At 38.3% G+C, this 19,706-nt stretch overlaps 1 protein-coding gene across 1 annotated transcript in view; it reads right to left on the bottom strand.

Moving 5' to 3' along the window:
* LOC136874537 (sodium channel protein Nach) overlaps window positions 1-19,706 on the bottom strand; it is a 143,607-nt gene that overhangs the window by 31,829 nt on the left and 92,072 nt on the right. Inside the window, exon 7 of the mRNA XM_067148174.2 lies at window positions 4,728-4,781. Within this exon, the coding sequence (XP_067004275.2) occupies window positions 4,728-4,781 (54 nt within the window). The remainder of the gene's footprint in view (window positions 1-4,727; window positions 4,782-19,706) is intronic.

Raw genomic sequence — 19,706 nt, 5'->3', positions numbered from 1 at the left:
CAATCCACACATTAGTACAAGGGCGATTGCATGATAGGTGAACACCAGCCAGCTGACTGTCTGGCGAATACTGCATGAACATAAAATTCACCCATACCATCTTGAGCTAAATCAAGAGCTCCGTTGGAGTTCTGTTGGTGGCTATTATGCAGGCTGGGGCTGGAAAGACTTGGAAGAAAGAAGACGGGCTGCTCGACTAAGTGGTATGTTACACGTTATGAGTCTCATTATGATAGCCGTATTGGAGTACAGAATGTAAACGTTTCAAACAAATTTATTTGAAAACCACCGTTCCAATACTTTAGGCTGTCAGCGGAGAAATGTTGTGGAATGACATTAGTCGACAGATAAGTTTGAGTGGCGTCTTTAAAAGTAGGAAAGATCACAATACGAAGGTAATGTTGGAATTCAAGAGGACAAATTGGGGCAAATATTCATTTATAGAAAGGGGAGTTAGGGATTGGAATAAATTACCAAGGGTGATGTTCAATAAATTTCCAATGTCATTGAAATCACTTAAGAAAAGTCTAGAAAAACAACAGATAGGAAATCTGCCACCTGGGTGACTGCCCTAAATGCAGATCAGTATTGATTGATTGATTGATTGATTGATTGATTGATTGATTGATTGATTGATTGATTGATTGATTGGTTGATGCAGCATTCGTATCATGCTTCCACAATAATGGGAACATCAATCGCCACTACATACACTATTGGAGTCTGGACAATCCCCACTGGGTGTGACAGGTGGCCCATCAAGCACAATGGTGAGTGAATGTTTGGTGTGGAATCTTGGGGGATCACCTGATTGGACCTTATTTCCTTGAGTGCCATTGGACAGGCCCATGCTACTTGCACTTTCTGCATCAGGAACTCCCCTGCTGCTGGAGGATGTGCCTTTGCACGATCATTTGACGATGTGGTTGCAACAGGATGAAGCTCCACCACATTCGACTTTGCCTGTTCGTAACCATCCGTATGAGGAACTGCCAGGGAAGTGGATAGGACGAGGAGGCCCTGTTTCTTGGCCCGCCAGATCACCAGATTTAACGCTGTTTTTCTTGTGGGGACATTTGAAGAACGTCGTTTACACTCAAGCGCCGGAAAACCCCGCCAGCTCCTGCAAATCATCACGGATGCCTGCCAAGCAATTATACCTGGAATGCTTTAGCGCGCAAGACGATCTATTGGACACCGGGCCTGAACGTGCATAAACCAAAATGGTCATCATATCGAGCATTTCCTGCAATAAAACATTGTCAGGGCAGTTGTGTTCCTATTATTTCTGGTCTGTATGTGCCCGATGTGCTAACTAATCATCCCTTCTTAGGGCCACAAGCAAATTCATTCACACACAATTTGCAAGAAAGCGAGTATTGAACTTACATTGCGTGCAGTATGTATTAAACAAATATTTCAAAAATTTCTAATCTTCACCCTGGACTGAAGCCTCCTACCTGACATGCTAGCCCACTCTGCCATGCCTTTACCAACTATACTACGTTTCCGTACGGCACACTGGACAGCTTATAGCAAGTATTAGGTTTACTGCGTTCACAATATCAATTTAGTGTTTCACCAGCGTGTCAAGTTCATATGATCTAGAAGGCACACGCATGTCTTCCAGTGTTTAATACAAGTATAACATTACAGCGTCCTATCATGGTGAGGCGTTAAATACCAAGATATCCGGTTGTGTTATCTGAGCATACTGGCAGGGCAGATGTTTTCAGGATGGAATGAATATCGCAGGTTGCATAAAACTACATTGGAAGGGGTGGCTGAATCACACTGTGTATATAAATGATATGAGTAAAGAACTGGAATCACAGGTAAGGCTTTTTTTTTTTTTTTTTTTTTTTTTTTTTTTGGATGATGTTATACAGTATGGAGTAATAAATATGTTACAAGACTGTGAGCAACTGCAAACAGACCTCAGCAATGTTGTCAGATGGATAGTAGGCAATGGTAACAAGGTTAAATGTCAGGTTGTGAGTTTCACTGATAGGAAAAGTGCTCTTAATTACTGCATTAGTGGGGTGAAAGTTCCTTATGGCGATCACTTTAAGTACCTAGGTGTTAATATAAGGAAAGATCTTCATTGAGGTAATCCATAAATGGTATTATAACTAAAGGGTACAGATCTCTGCACATGATTATGAGGGTATTTAAGGGTTGTAGTAAGGATGCAAAGGAGAGGGCATATAAGTCTCTGGTACGACCTCAACTAGAATATGGTTCCAGTGTTTGGGACCCTCACCAGGATTACTTGATTCAAGAACTGGAAAATATTATATATAAAAGCAGTTTGATTTGTTCTGGGTGATTTTCTACAAAAGAGTAGTGTTACAAAAATGTTGCAAGGTTTGGGCTGAGAAGACTTGGGAGAAAGGAGACGAGCTGCTCGACTAAGTGGTATGTTCCAAGTTGTCAGTGGAGAGATGGTGTGGAATGAGATTAGTAGACAAGTAAGTTTGAGAGTTCTTTTTTAAGTAGGAAATATCACAATATGAAGATAAAGTTGGAATTCAAGTGAACAAAGTGGGGCAAATATTCATTTATAAGAAGAGGAGTTAGGGATTGGAATAATTTTCCAAGGGAGATGTTTAATATATTTCCAAATTCTTTGCAATTATTTAAGAAAAGACTAGGTAAACAACAAACAGGGAATCTCTGCCACCTGGGCGACTGCCCTAAATACAGATCAGTGGTGATTGATTGATTGATTGATTGATTCATGCACTGATTGATTGATTGATCGATTGATTGATTGATTGATTGATTGATTGATTGATTGATTGATTGATTGATTGATTGATTGATTGATTGATTGATTGATTGATTGATTGATTGATTGATTGATTGATTGATTGATTGATTGATTGATTGATTGATTGATTGATTGATTGATTGATTGGTGTTCATTTATGGGTGCAGGTTGTTTAATGATAAGTAGTAGCCTCCTCAGTTCCCTGCCACTAACAGTTTGTATATTGACATGTTCAGTACCTGGCTGCAGTCAATTTCATGATGTTCCTAGACAGCATTGTTTCACCATTTCTGGTTTCATACTTGAATGATCAGTGTAGTGGCTTTTAATTCAAGAGGTCTCTGAGTTCAATTCCCAGATGGGACGAGGAGTTTAACTTAATTCCTGTAGCTTGGGGACTGGATGTTTATGTTTATCTTAATACACATCTTCATTTACATACAATATTTTACATTACAAACTACCAAAGAAACATCTAATAGTGATAATGTCCCTTCAAATAGCATTAGCATGAGGAAGGGCAGCTGGGCATAAATCTGGTCTAATCTGTACAAATTGCTGACCCCCAGGTGATTAGAAAAAGGGAGGAAGAAGAAAAAGAAGAAGAATAAAGAGAATTTCACTATTTTGTTTATCTTTTTTGCTTGTATGTACTTACTACTTGCATCTTGTGGAAGAATGATCCAGTAGCCTACTAGCGATTTCCGACAAACGAGTAGCATTACAAAAATGTTGCAAAGTTTGGGCTGGGAAGACTTGGGAGAAAGGAGACGAGCTGCTCGACTAAGTGGTATGTTCCAAGCTGTCGGTGGAGAGATGGTGTGGAATGAGATTAGTAGACAAGTAAGTTTGAGAGTTCTTTTTTAAGTAGGAAATATCACAATATGAAGATAAAGTTGGAATTCAAGAGGACGAATTGGGGCAAATATTCGTTTATAGGAAGGGAAGTCAGGGATTGGAATAACTTACCAAGGGAGATGTTCAATAAATTTCCAATTTCCTTGCAATCATTTAAGAAAAGGCTAGGAAAACAACAGGTAGGGAATCTGCCACCTGGGCGACTGCCCTAAATGCAGATCAGTAGTGATTGACTGATTGATTCACAAATCATATCTAAACTGGTATTCCCCAATATTCAGGTAAAAAAAGTTCTACTTATAGAAGTTTTAAAATCTTTAAGTCTGTGGAAAAGGAAATTCTTTCCTTTGTTACCAAAAACTGTTACAGTAGAAGTCCGATAATCCGGCACGTTCGGGACCGGCCCGGTGCCGGATTACTGAAAATGCCAGACTGTCGAGCGGTACCTCATACTGTGATATAGGTTAAGGCGTACAGCGAAAACAGCTGTAACACAGCGTTTTGCAGTAAAATGTTGATCAGCAGAATCATTAGTTTAATAACACACTCCTCTTTTCAAACATGTTGTTTCTTATTGCCATTCCATAATAATGCCGGAGTTCATCAACGTTTTTATCTGTAAGTCTTCCTTTAACATTTAGAGTCCTACCATCAACAACTTCTCTTTTCCTTCTGTCCACTTCAATTTTTGAAGGCATGTTCCCATCCGTTTTTGAATGTGGCCCATACAATCAGTTTTTGAAATTTGTTTTTTTATCATATGGTTGGCTTTCCAGTACTCAGTATAGCACACAGCCTTCTAGGCTGAATATTTCCAGAGATACTGTAGGGATATTTAAGTAAGTCAATGCATAACAAATGGATTGTATCAGATACATTTGCACTATTAACTTTGAAATAATAAAAAATACACTTCGATTGGTTTCGACAAATAATGCATCAAATCGTTCACGAGAGATCATTATTAAGAGATAATATCATTTTAAAAATCCTGGGATGGTGCCGGATCATCGGGCGTTCTGGACTGTTGGATGCCGGACCTTTGGAATTCTACTGTATATGAATAGTCTACAAGAAATAATTTCTGCTTCCTCACCTCTGTATCTATTCAAGCATGGAATATCCAGTAGATCACAGTCTCGAATATTACCTGGAATAAAACAAATAAACAGTAAATAATATATTCGAAATCTGAGCAGTCTGGAATAAATTAATGGTCATATGATTGATATTGAACTTTCTTGTGCTGGAGCTTTACTGGAGTATTACCGGTACACATATAGGTTAGCACACACTAAATAATTATTATGAGATCATACATTTACTATTATTATTCTTTGTTCATCTCAGCCTACTAAGGACCACGTTATTTCACCTGTCTTCTCTGGGCTTTGATCTCTGCCCAGTGCTCCATTCATTCGTAGCCAATGTTGCTCTTTTCTCCGCCCACTTCTTTCCCATCTTCAACTTTGGCCTTTCCTGAAAACACTGGTGGTCTTTTAGTTTCCTCCTGAGTCAGTTGCGTTCTTGTATATCTTCAATTAGTGATCCCTGTCTCTTGTAGGTCCCTTTCCACCTCCTTGAACCAAGTTGGTTGGGTCTTATATAAACTAATTGAAGTATTTCTTACAAAGAACACAGTTCAAGTGGAAGCTGATAATAAGAAATCAAAACCCATCAAAATTAAGTGTGGCATAGCTCAGGTTCCCCTATCTCACCACTGCTGTTTATTTTAGAAATCAATACTGTAATACAAAATCTCATTGACCATGACATATGCCAACATTATGGCTATATTTTATCTGATGATCTATCACCGTACTCCTCATTTGCTTTCGCAGGTGACCTAATCACACTCAGTGAAACCAAAAGTGATGCTACTACCTTGTTAAATTTAGTTGAAAGCAGCTTTGCAGAAATTTTACATATCAATCCTCTTAAAAGCAAATCTAAAATTCTGGAGAAAGGAAAATTAACTGAAGGAAATGTCACTACACCCGAAGGATCAACAATCCCATCAATAAAAACAAACAATGAACAAATCAAGTATTTAGGAATTGGCTTCAACAGTGAAATTTCTCGTGACAGACATAAACTAATAAGCACAAAAAACTTCTGACTTAAATAATCTGGTAAAAAACAAAACTTCTAAAACCAGAGATTATTAATGAGTTTGTTTGGCCGGGTTTGTTCTATCCTCTACAATGTGGGCCCCATTGACACAACTATCAAACACTTTTCTTAAAGATTTGGACAAAATTATAAGAAGTTCTGTAAAAGAAATAATGATGCTACCAGATGGTACTCCAAATTCGATGCTGTATAGTGCCAGAAAGGTCAGAGGTATGGGAATAATTTGCGCAGAATGGGAAGCCAGTATACAGCATTACAATATCTGTAATTACTTACTCCATATTTAGGGCATTCATCTACCATATGTAAGGAAGTTACCTGAAGAGCAAGGTAATGCACTCCACAGATAAAAGAAAGTCTTCCCCCAAAGATTGACGGAAGAAAACTACGTGAAATTATGAGAAATTGATCCTTTCAGTCGTGGTGCCAGCTACCACATAAAGTAAAGGGAGTAGTGTTATATTCAGACCGTCCGAAAGCTAACTCCTGGATGACTCATAAATCACCTCTATCCTCTTCTGAATACATAAACACAGTTCCCGGTAGGTCATTCAACACAACTCGTTGCTGCCAAAATGGCTGCAACAAGACAGAAACCCTTGGACATGTGCTGGGATTCTGCTGGAGCACTGAGCTAATGCACAACCATTGCCACCATCGTGTAAGAACGTCGATTGCTCAAGGCTTAAGACAGCGTGAATGGGAGGTGCACGAGGAGGTTCACTGCATCTCTACCGATGATGCTAATCAGAGGATTGACATCATAGCAATCAACAGAAAGGACATTAAAGCAATGGTCTTAGATTCCACCATTCGCTTCGAAAGAGACCTAAATCAGGCTCAGGATGTGGCCCTAGAAAAGCAAGCTATTTATATACCATGCTTGCCTTACCTGTCAATAAAGTATAAAATACTTATCGATCGGTGGATTGTCAGAGGCCTGCTATTCGGAGCAAGAGGCACCCTCCCTAGTCAGACATTGACCTTTCTAAAAAAATTTGAATTTTGCATTCTGCGAGTTAGGAAAAATACTAATACAGATACTAAGGTACTCTCTGCAAATTATTCATTTCTATCTATACCTGAGAACGTAACTAACATTCCTTCCCAACTAACCCTGGAAGAAAGAAGATAACAGCATTAACGATTAAATTTTCATTTTTTGATATTTTTAAACTCCATTGAAATTGTATTCTGAATCCAAATGGTCAGCCTCCTTGCTTGGAGGACGGATGATTTATTTCTTTAATAAATCTCTCCCCCTTAAAGTAGGTAAAGATCTGGTTCAATAATTGTGTGGATTTCTTTCTTAGCACGTGACCATAAAATACAATTCTCCTTCTCTGCATGACATCAGAGATCTTCTGGACATGAGTATACAGCTCATGGTTATGCCAGTGTCTATATTCATCTCTCTCTTTAATTGGGCCAAGAATTTTCCTTAATTTCCTTAATTTTTCTTTAATTTCCAATTTTTTATCAGGCTTTTCTTGTTCATAGCAAGGCATTCCACTGCATATAAAGCCTCTGGTCTTACGACAGTGCAATAATATCTGAATTTTGCATTTAAGGATATGGTCTTTTTGTTGTAAACGTCTTTGGTCAGTTGATAAGCCATTCCCATTTTATTCATGCGTGATGTGAAAGCTTCTTTTTCAGATATGTTTGGTTCTATCCACTCGCCAAGATATTTTAAAATTATCTGTCCACTTGATTGCCCCCTCGTTTACTTTTAGCTCTCTTGGTGCTGGCTTGATTTTAGTTACGAACTGAGTTTTCTCCAAAGAGATCTGAAGGCGTACCTTTTCTGCCTGTGTCTTGAGGTGATTAATTTGCTTTCTAGCCATGTGTAAAGAGTCAGAGATCATCTGCAAAAGCTGGAAAATCAATTGAAAGGTTCATGTTCTTGTAACCCAATCTCACACCATTTTGGAGCCCATCGTTGTTAATTTCTTTGCACCACTCATGGATGACTTTTTCAAGGACGCAATTGAAGAGCAAGGGTGAGAGCCCATCTCACTGCCTAACTTCTGTCTTTATCTTGAAAGTGAATGAAATTTCTCCTCTGAACTTAACTCTGGAGGTTGTGTTAGCTAGGGTCCGTTCGATGATTGCCCTGGTTTTGTTAACCAAGCCAAATTCCTTTAGGAGTTGAATAAGTGTGATTCTATCATTGAGTCATAGGCCTTCTTGAAGTCAACTAAGGTTACCACAAATTTCTTGTTCCTTAGTTTCAGATATGAGAGGATAGATTTCAGATTCAGATTCAGCACATGAGCCTTCTTTCCTGAACCCTCTTTGGTACTATCCCAGTTGTGGATAAAGTTGTTGTTCTGCCCTAATCTGTAAAGCTTTTGAGAACATTTTATAAGATACCAATAGGAGGTAAATGCCTAGTGGCTTTACATTCCACCTACACAGATAGGACTTATGGTGACGATGGGATAAAGGCCTAGGAGTTGGAAGGAAGTGGCTGTGGCCTTAATTAAAGTACAGCCCCAGCATTTGCCTGGTGTGAAAATGGGAAACCACGGAAAGCCATCGATAGGGCTGTCGACAGTGGGATTCAAACCCACTATCTCCTGGATGCAAGCTCACAGTTGCACACCCCTAACCACATGGCCAACTCACCTGGTCTGTCCCCTTTCTTATGCAGTGGGTGAATCAAGGCAGAAGTCCAGTGCGTGGAAGTTTCTTGGTTTCCCAAATATTGTTGATGATATTGGTCAGTTTACCAAACATTTTGTCACCAGCATACTTCCACAAATCAGCAGTTATTAAGTCCTCACCTGGTGTCTTGTTATTTTTAAGGGACTGGATAATCCATTTGATTTCTTCTTTCATACCAATATAAATGGTCCGTTATTGGACATTATAAATTTTTTTTTTTTCTTTTTTTTTTTTTTTCCAGCTAACTCATTCCTGGTTGCCAGCATTTCGCCCTCATTTGCCAGGCTGGGCTCATCAGTTGTTACCTAGCACACCTACCAAGACGCTGTCTAGTGCATACCGTGGAGGCCACTGCATAGGCTAATTGTAGCCACCGGCAGTGCCAATGCACTATGAGACACTTCATCTCATTATCAAAAATTGATGCCTGCTTGGCCATCAGATGATATAGATGTTGATTCCCATAGGGAATCTGAAATATTTGTTTCGAATGAGTAAATTTATAATACCAATATAAATGGTCTGTTATTGGACATTATATAAAAAATTTTTCCAGCTAACTCATTCCTGGTTGCCAGCGTTTCGCCCTCGTGTGCCAGGCTGGGCTCATCAGTTGGTACCTAGCACACCTACCAAGACGCTGGCTAGTGCATACCGTGGAGGCCACTGCGTAGGCTAATTGTAGCCACCGGCAGTGCCAATGCACTATGAGACACTTCATCTCATTATCAAAAATTGATGCCTGCTTGGCCATCAGATGATATAGATGTTGATTCCCATAGGGAATCTGAAATATTTGTTTCCAATGAGTAAATTTATAATACCAATATAAATGGTCCATTATTGGACATTATAAATTTTTTTTTTCCAGCTAACTCATTCCTGGTTGCCAGCGTTTCGCCCTCGTGTGCCAGGCTGGGCTCATCAGTTGGTACCTAGCACACCTACCAAGACGCTGGCTAGTGCATATCGTGGAGGCCACTGCGTAGGCTAATTGTAGCCACCGGCAGTGCCAATGCACTATGAGACACTTCATCTCATTATCAAAAATTGATGCCTGCTTGGCCATCAGATGATATAGATGTTGATTCCCATAGGGAATCTGAAATATTTGTTTCGAATGAGTAAATTTATAATACCAATATAAATGGCCCGTTATTGGACATTATAAATTTTTTTTTTCCAGCTAACTCATTCCTGGTTGCCAGCGTTTCGCCCTCGTGTGCCAGACTGGGCTCATCAGTTGGTACCTAGCACACCTACCAAGACGCTGGCTAGTGCATACCATGGAGGCCACTGCGTAGGCTAATTGTAGCCACCGGCAGTGCCAATGCACTATGAGACACTTCATCTCATTATCCAAAATTGATGCCTGCTTGGCCATCAAATGATATAGATGTTGATTCCCATCTATATCTATATCTATATCTATATCTATATCTATATCTATATCTATATCTATATCTATATCTATATCTATATCATCTGATGGCCAAGCAGGCATCAATTTTTGATAATGAGATGAAGTGTCTCATAGTGCATTGGCACTGCCGGTGGCTACAATTAGCCTACGCAGTGACCTCCGCGGTATGCACTAGCCAGCGTCTTGGTAGGTGTGCTAGGTACCAACTGAAGAGCCCAGCCTGGCACATGAGGGCGAAACGCTGGCAACCAGGAATGAGTTAGCTGGAAAAAAAAAATTTATAATGTCCAATAACAGACCATTTACATTGGTATTATAAATTTACTCATTCGGTACAAATATTTCAGATTCCCTATGGGAATCAACATCTATATCATTCTTCTTTCATTAGAGGGGATAAATCTGGGTGGATGTGTGTATGTTATCTTCAAATTATTATTATTATTATTATTATTATTATTATTATTATTATTATTATTATTATTATTATTATTATTATTATTATTATTATTATTCACACACCTTGGAAGAAATATTATTATTATTATTATTATTATTATTATTATTATTATTATTATTATTATTAAATGAAAAGCGCACAATGTGCAAAAACAGTTTTTGTACAGATGGTCAACTATGCTAATGCCATTCTTATTATTGAGGTTGTCCTCATTTTGCAGTTTTGTGCATGGTATCTTTCACAATGATCGTTGCACAGGTTACATATACAGTCTTCGTTCGGCTGGTGGAAGTTTTTGGTTTGGCAGAATCTGTGGTGAAATCCATGAGTGGCGTAACGTGTAATTACGTGCCGTAGCTCGTAATTTGCTTGCTTCCATTCTTGGAAGAAATATTAGACACACTATTCCCTGATCATGCAGAGAGGATTGATGATGAGACCAAAAAAGAACTAGATAATGTACCACCTTTTACAACTGAAGAAATGATACCAGCAATTAATTCCCTTAGAAATAAGAAAGCCCCTGGACCAGATGGTATTCCAGCGGAAGTACTAGAGGTGGCAGTTGAATTATGTCCTCAACTGCTGTTGAAAATGTATAATCATTATTCGAAAGCAGGAATGTTTAGTTTTCGTTGGAAGATAGCTAGATTGGTTTTGATCAGTAAAGGGAAAACCGGAGGTTACAGACCTCTATGTATGCTGGACACTGCCAGAAAAGGTTTAGAGAAGCTGATACAGCCGAGAATACTCTCAGCAGTTCAATTAGCTGTCGACCTATCTGACCAACAACATGGATTTCGCAGAGATCACTCAACGCTAGATGCTGTGAAGGAAGTGGTGAAGACAGCAGAACAAGCTCAAATGGGTAATCATTAGTCTAGAAAGCTGACCCTTCTTGTGACCCTAGATATTAAAAAATGCTTCTCAACTTGGCAAGATGGAGTGATATTTTGGAAGCTCTACAAGAAACATTCAAGCTACCAGAATATCTCATGTACATACTGTACCCGCTCAAAGTCTGAGTCCCAACCAGCATTTATCTCAGGGAGTGTTATGGTCTGAATCTATCGCAACTAATAAACAATAAATTTATATTTTGAGATATAAGATCTCAAACTAAATGTAAGGGCGCCATCCAATCAGTACTACAGGGTTGAACGGGACACTCTAATCTTTAACTTTAAGGCTCATCATAAAACACACAAATTATATATCTATTCAGATCAAAGGGAAATTATGAAGGCTCCATCCTAGGGATGGGGACGGATATTTAAATGGTCACCAAGGGTTTACTATTCTACAAGAACAAGAACCTGGAAATGTTTCCTTGCAAATGCTAAAGGAGCATTTTATTTAAGTAATTTTTACACACAATAAAAATCTGTTGACCTTTGATTTGCCGGTAATTTGGCAAATTATTCCTGAAAAATGATTACATAATATTTATCACTTTTGACCACCCTTCCATTTGGGTGGTGAAACCGTTGATATCTGAAGGTATCAGATTTACCTTCGTTAACACCATGACCATATTTGGTCGTGGACCAATTACCTGTTGGCTAAGTGGGCGCGATCACATGAACTATGTTATCGCCTCCACTTTGATTGAGATGAGACCAACCCGGGAAACTACAAACTCTCCATGGGTTCCTAACCAAGATATGCTAATCGTTAGTTGAAGGAAACGACAAAGCGACTCTAACCTAATGGTCCAGATGTAGGGATTTGCCTTCATTTTACAACTACTAACTTAACTTATTATTCACAACAACTTGACATTATTACGTTAATTCGCCAGCTGACTTCCCTAGTATCATTCATCATCAGCATCCGAAATAATAAAATAAAATAAAAATATTAAAAAAAATATTATTATTATTATTATTATTATTATTATTATTATTATTATTATTATTATTATTATTATTATTATTATTATTATTAACAGTGGAAATCGTGATTATTGTAACCCGTAATCATCCTCGCTATAATACTTCAACTTCTCGCTCTTTATATTCTCATCAAAAAAAATAAAAAAAAGTAGCTTCCTTTTTTATTCTTCTTCTCCTCCGTCAAATATTCTCATTATTATTATTATTATTATTTTTAGTTAAAAATCTCAAATTTTTCATTTCAACTCCCAACATCATCATTATGTCCAAAATATAAAAAAGTAAATTCTTCTTCTTCTTCTTCTTCTTCAAAAAAAGTAGCCTTTTTTAAAAAAAATATTATCATTATTAAAGTGGTTTGAAAATTTCAATATTTTCAATTCAATTCCATCCAACATTATTGTGTTCATAAATAAAAATAAAAAAATTCTTCTTCTTCTTCAAATATTTATTATTATTATTATTATTATTATTATTATTATTAATTTAAAAAAATTAATTTCACTTGTTACACGGTAGTCCACTCTTAATATGTTTAACACATCCCCTTTTACAATTCCGATTTATTTTGGCACTAATCAATCCAGACATGATTTACTTGGAATATTATTATTATTATTAATATTATTATTCTTTCGAGAATCTTTATTTTTTATTCCCTATCTTTATAATTTAGTCACATACGTTCTCTCCCAAACAGAAAACACCAAGATCCGAATTCACATCGGTCGGGACATAATAGTGTTCGAACCCGCAACCTTATTTTCATACTGTCGTTAATTCATGGAGACCATATGCTCCTAAGACAATTCTCAAATCCCATAACACCTCGCAGTTGGGCAAATACCTCCAATCTCTGCAAGTGTTAAATTATTCCTTCCTTTTCCATTTTGAAGTCCATTTATCCATCGGAACTCTTCAAAACATTTTCACTAATTAACCCTCGGTGTGTGGACTCTATTCTGCCACTCAATACACCGGTATCGAAATACAACCTCTATGTAGGCCTTAAGATCCATCTATTTCTTCATCAACATCAGTACAATTCACTTTTATTTCGGGCCGGATTTCTGTCCCACAAAACTCCAAATCTCAACTTTTGGCTCAAATCACTCTGGGCCTCAAACATAGCGTGACCATATTATCAAAATGCCTATCTCGTTTCTACCAAAATTTTATTTATGATTATTATGGAGTCCAAAAACGTTAAATCAACAATTAGTGTTAAAATCGGATTCAATGCCCAACTAAAATATTCATGTCACATAATATCTCCACATTTAAATTACATTAATTTGCAATCATTCTATCCATCTAGGCCCGTGCCTTTATTCGCAAAGATTATTATTAAACACGCCTTTACACATTACCCAATATTAATGTAACTACTTCGACACTCGTACAGATTATTATTATTTTGTCCACTGGCGAACTTCGCGATATTTACAAACAAATCAATGGACTTCATTCCGTCCCACAATAATTTAAATCACTTGGCAACCCTACCTCTGGATTATCTTAACCACATGCCTTAATATCTATAAAAGTTCCGATACTGGAAAAACACTTTGGAAGCACTTCTAAATGAATATTAACATTATCTTTACGTGAAACGTGCTCCATATCATATCAAACAACTCAAGCACTTGAATGAACAACTCAACCCTACTATACTCTATTTAATAATCAAAATTATGATGAGTGCTCGATCTAATCATGTACATATTAATTTGTCCCTTTGTCTATCTATCTTTGAATTTATACGAGCCGGAAACGGCTCGTTTCACAATCAAGTTACCATGATAAAATAATATGATTTCCTCCCCCTAACGATAGCAATCTACAAATATTTGAAAAGGTTACTCATCTCTTTTTTGTAGTCTGTTAAGCCGGACGAGAAGCACAGGCCCCGTCCAGTCTTAGCCCTGCATTCCACTGGTATTCATGCCAGCTTGAAGAATTAATCCTTGACCCTTTTCAACTTTACACATTTTGAATAAAAACAAAATACCTGTTGCACTTTGGAATAATTTCCACCCTAAATTCTACTCACAAATTTTACACTCTCGGCCTTGTATCTAGCCCACGTAATGTAGATATACATTCTTCATTCCTTTCCCGGACACTAGGAACATGGGATACCTCGGGATCCACTTTACAACGGCCCGTGCGCGCACTTGAATTTCCCGTCTCACGTCCGTGTAGCTGACCAAGTATCAGTTTAGAATCGACTGTTTACTAGGTGACATAAACACTCGTGACCGTTCTCACGTAACGCACTTCCTAATCTGTTGGTAGAATCTCACACTCCGTAAGTTATGCTTTACTGAGTCCTGTCTATTTGAAACACTTCATACTAGTATACTGCTCAAGACTGTAATATGAGCTACATCACGTCATGAATCGCTGTACTATGTAACAATATAATACTTCGAACCCTACTCCACGAGTAAGTACACACACGCACCCCTGGCGTAATCACGGCTCGAACAAAATATCAGAAGTTGTCACGCACCCCAGGCGTGGTATCCGCTCGAGCGCTTTGTCAAAAGTAGTTACGCACCCCAGGCGTGGTATCAGCTCCGACCGCTTTGTCAAAAGTAGTTACGCACCCCAGGCGTGGTATCAGCTCCGACCGCTTTGTCAAAAGTAGTTGTCAGTCCTTGTCCACGACCTCATATTTATACTCGTATCCCTTCTCTTCCGAGTTCACCGGAGTTCATCTTGGGACGCGCAGTCCCGATATCTTCATACGACACTTTGCGCCTTTGCCAGTGGCTTAAATATGATATCCAATGATGTAATTATGTTCTCAAATGCTCTATACCAATTCTCAACTATTATCGTTCGCTGGTAATGGATATATTTGCGAATTTAGCTGCCGTATTCCGGCCTGGGATTTCGCGCTCTATTGTGGCGTCCTATGCCTCCAGCCAATCAACGAATAGCGTCCATGAATTCTCAGAATTATACCCTGCAATCTCCCGCAATTATTAAATTTTTATAAGTTTTATAATATAGTAAGGCTCCTAAATTCCACCTTATTCTGAATTGATAACTCACTTCCTTCTATCAATTTAATCCGCGGAGATAGCCTCGCTAGAGCTTCTTACAATACGAAGTTGTCGCCTTCTCACCGCTCACCACCCTCTAGGACCCCGGTATGACCTAGGGATGATGAGGTGAATAACCTTACCCACCAGGGTGAGAGAAGAAGAGAGAGAGAGAGAGAGAGAGAGAGAGAGAGAGAGAGATAGGTAGAGACCCTGGTGAGAAGGTTGCTAGCGTGTCCGCCCCAAAATGGGAGTTATAGCGAACACGAGGGGGGAATGATGGGCACAAGAAGAAGGACAACAAAAGTTCAAGCGCAATAAAAAAACAAGAAACCATAGAAATAACTTACCGGAAGCAGCGGAGGAAGACGACTTAAGGCCATGGAAGTTAATGCACAAGAAAATCGGTGGCAGTGCTCCACCGAACGTGGCGAATGAAAACCAGCACGTCAATGAAGTTAAAGAATTTTAATTGAAGGGCAAATTGTAGGTAACAAACCAAGTCATTAAGTTGATAAAACCTAAGTTTATTTTAAGACGTAAAGCCAAAATGTAAATAAAGTCAACGTAAAGTTGAAAGGTGGAAAAGGTAATTAACAATAAATAAAATAAATCAGAATATACCCAGGTATGGTTTAAAAGAAAAATTAATTAATTATTAATTAACAATTAATGGTAAATAAATACTCATTAACAGATAATAAATTGAAATTTTTATGAAAACAACAAAGAAAGGAAAAGGATGACCTCCGTACCTAATAAAATGTAATAAGAAAACAACGGAAAACCAACAGACTTCCTTACATAAATACTACCTTGAAATAAAATGTGATCGATCACGGATAGTTAATTAATAAAAAAACTCAGTTATCAATTATTCAAAAAAATGGATCTTCAACGCGGCCGCTTCTCATAATTACCAAAATTAAAAACGTTCAGTTTCCACCAAGGACAGTTTCCAAGACATATAGAATTTTACGTAAAAATACACACCACCCGGGGGGAAGAAAATAGTGACACAACTTTAAAGGGTGGTCAAAATTAATAAATTAACTTTAAAACAGAGAACGATACACTCAACTCAGAAATATAAACTTCTAGATGCACACAGGCTCCATACGCCAGACAACATTAAAACCCGACAACAATACACACCACCAAACGTTGCCAAGGTAACCACCAAACAAAAGCAACGTTTCCAAATAACGAGGAGGAAAACAGGCTAGAGAAAAAATATTTTAATTCACCCAAAACCCCAGAAGGGGGAGGGGAGAAGAAAACATACCAAACGAATTAGAAAACAAACACATGAAAACAAACAGAAAGCCGAAGAAGGTAAAGCTCACTACCTTGGAGACTGTACCTTGGTTCACAAGGAAAGTAACAATTTAAAGTGCCAAAAAGAAACCTTTTAAATTTTAAATTAATAATCCCAATTCAGTTCACTGTGAACCTTCCACATTACTGTGATTAATTGCCGAAACTGTTTTTCAGATTTTCATTACCACACACGCTAATAGGAATTAATTTAACGACGAAGTCCAAATATTTATTATTATTATTATTATTATTATTATTATTATTATTATTATTATTATTATTATTATTTTTCCTGAAATCTTCGAAAATATCAAAATCCTCTTCTGGACGACGTTTAAAATGATTCAAACACTGGTACATACCTTTGGTGATGAAGAAATGAGAGGAATTTAAACCTGACCATTGTTGACGAAGAATACAGTCACACGACCGGCATCCAGACCTCGTTGGGAAGTATCCAGACGAAAAATAAATCCAAAAATATGATCAGAAGAAAAGGCAGGAGGTCTCCAACTAGTTCACCCGGGGAAAATCCCCATTAATGGAGGTATCACGGGGGATTTCTGGAAATCCACCTCTCCATGGCGTAGCTCTCAAACACACAAGCGCACATGATGGCTGACTGAAGCGAACTGAGTCTCGCGTCGGCAAGCGAGGAGGAGGCAAGTCTGCCTGGTAGTAGGCCGGCGCATGCGCAGTTATGCGCAACCAAACAGAGCCAGGAGAAACGGCGCGCGGCCTACATTAGCTTAAAACGGTATGTCGAGCAGTCAATTGACACAGATATTCTAGGGCGCAAAGGCCAGTCCAAAAGTTATAAGGGGGAGGCTCACACAATTTAATACTGTCTCAGCCTTGCTATGGTCCAGTGAATTTTTCCATTGGTCCACCTAAACCACGTGACCGGGAAGGCTCATATTTTTTTCTTCCAGTGCCAACCCTGCGTTCAACTCCCGCTAGTACATGGAGATACCCCTACGTCATTTCTCAGAAATTTGCACCCAGCTCTCTGCGCTGTCGCCACTACCTATTCTGCTCGGGGCTATGAAAACTTTCCGCAACTTGTCAACAACTCGTGCCTTTCTCTTTCCCCCTTCGTCACAATTTCTGAGAATTCTAATTCTGCCGTTCATTGTGTTTGTTAATCTCAGCGGAGACAATAGTCTGTGCATGTTTCACCATACCATCTCGGCCTGGCCTGCTCTTACTGTATGTACAGTAAGATATTCTTTATTCTGAAAATGAAATATACATTCCTCAATAATTCATCATAATTACAATTTCATGACGCTTATCACACCCCCACCAGGGCGCAATACTGTGAGACTATTTTAAAGATTGTACATTGTTATATGACACGGAAGATGGTCAGAGAAGACAACAGCCCACAGCTGGTACAGCATAAGGCTCAATTCTTGGACCAAACCTTTGGAATATCATGTATGATGGTTTGTTACGGCTGGAGATGCCAGAAGATGTGAAACTTGTGGGTTATGCTGATGATGTGGCTGCCCTGATAGTAACCCGTAATCTAGAGCTGGCTCAATTTAAAATGAATCAGGTGATGTGATGTGTTAAAGAATGGATGATAAATCACAGGTTAGAACTCGCAGATCATAAAACAAAAATTGTCCTCCTGATGAGGAAAAGATTAATACTGTTGTAGCAATGCAAATCGGGCAGATAGCCATCGAAACAACTAGGAGCACAAAATATCTTGGGGTAACGCTTGATAGTAAGCTTACATATTGGGACCACATCCAATGGGTAACAGATAAGGCAGCGAAAACCATACTGCACTGAGAAGACTCATGGGAAATTAAAAGGCGGCTTCTCATGTCGACTGTCAAATCGAAACTTCTATACGTTTTGGAAATTTGGGCTGAATCGTTAAAAATTGCAAAATATCGGACAAGAATTGTGGCTGTACAACGGAGAGCAGCTTTACGAATTGTATACGCATATCGTACAGTATCAGAACCTGCGATTTTAATTGTAGCAGCAGTAGCTCCTATTAAGCTGTTGGCTTTTGAAAGACAAAAAATTTGGCTCACACAAGGATAACTAGGAAGGAAATGGGCAAAGGCTTTGGCTCTTAGTTGGAGAATGCAATGATGGCAAATGAGATGGGAAGATAATTCTAGAGGGAAATGGACTAAAAGACCGATACCTTCTCTGGGCATATGGGTTGGCTGAAATCATGGTGAAGTGAACTACTATCTCACACAGTTCTTGACAGGTCATGGCTACTTCCAAAAATTTCTTCATAGACTAGGGCTAGCAACTAGTCCGGTGTGCATATACTGCGGTGATATCGATGATGTATTACTTACATTCTTTGTGTGTGTTCATTGGCTGCCACAAAGAAGATGTTCAGAAGTTATGCAGAGAGAATTGACACCAGAAGGCATCGTGTCAGTAATGCTACTAAGTCGAGAGTCTTGGAATCAGGTGGCAGTCTACGTAGAAAATATTCTGCATCAGATGAAGAAGGACCTGGATGATTACGACAGACAGTAAAGCAGAAGAAGGAAGATGAAACACAAGATGCATTAAGCATGATATCCGTCCTGAAGTAATGCGAGAGCAGTTTCCGGGGCAGAGAGCGGAGATAAATGTCGTGGGAAAAGGGAGTGTGGTTTTTAGTGGGTAAGAATCTCCACACACTTGTCGAGTGTGGACCGTCACAAGTATCTTATGAAAGATTTTCCACACTCCCTCGCAAAAAAAAAAAAATTATTATTATTATTATTATTATTATTATTATTATTATTATTATTATTATTATTATTATTATTATTATTATTATTATTATTATTATTATTATTATTATTATTATTATTTCTCAGCTTTGAAGTATTATTTTCCAAGGGCAGCTCATTTTTAGTGGCCATAGATAGTAAAAGGCAGCAACTTTCAAAAGAGTCACAATCTACCCACTGACACAAAATAAGTCTAGTTAATGGTACATTATGTGACTTAATCAGTAAAATCATGGACTGTGAAAGAAAAAATGCACAAAAGAAATAGTGTGTAATATCACTCAAAGAGAAGAGTCCAGGTTTCAGCATTAGGACTCCCATAATACGGAAAAATGAAGGGAGAAATTAAGACAGTAAAG

Source organism: Anabrus simplex, chromosome 5, assembly GCF_040414725.1.
Source record: "Anabrus simplex isolate iqAnaSimp1 chromosome 5, ASM4041472v1, whole genome shotgun sequence".
Classification (NCBI taxonomy): Eukaryota; Metazoa; Arthropoda; class Insecta; order Orthoptera; family Tettigoniidae; genus Anabrus; species Anabrus simplex.
This window is presented reverse-complemented; position numbering and strand designations above follow the sequence as displayed.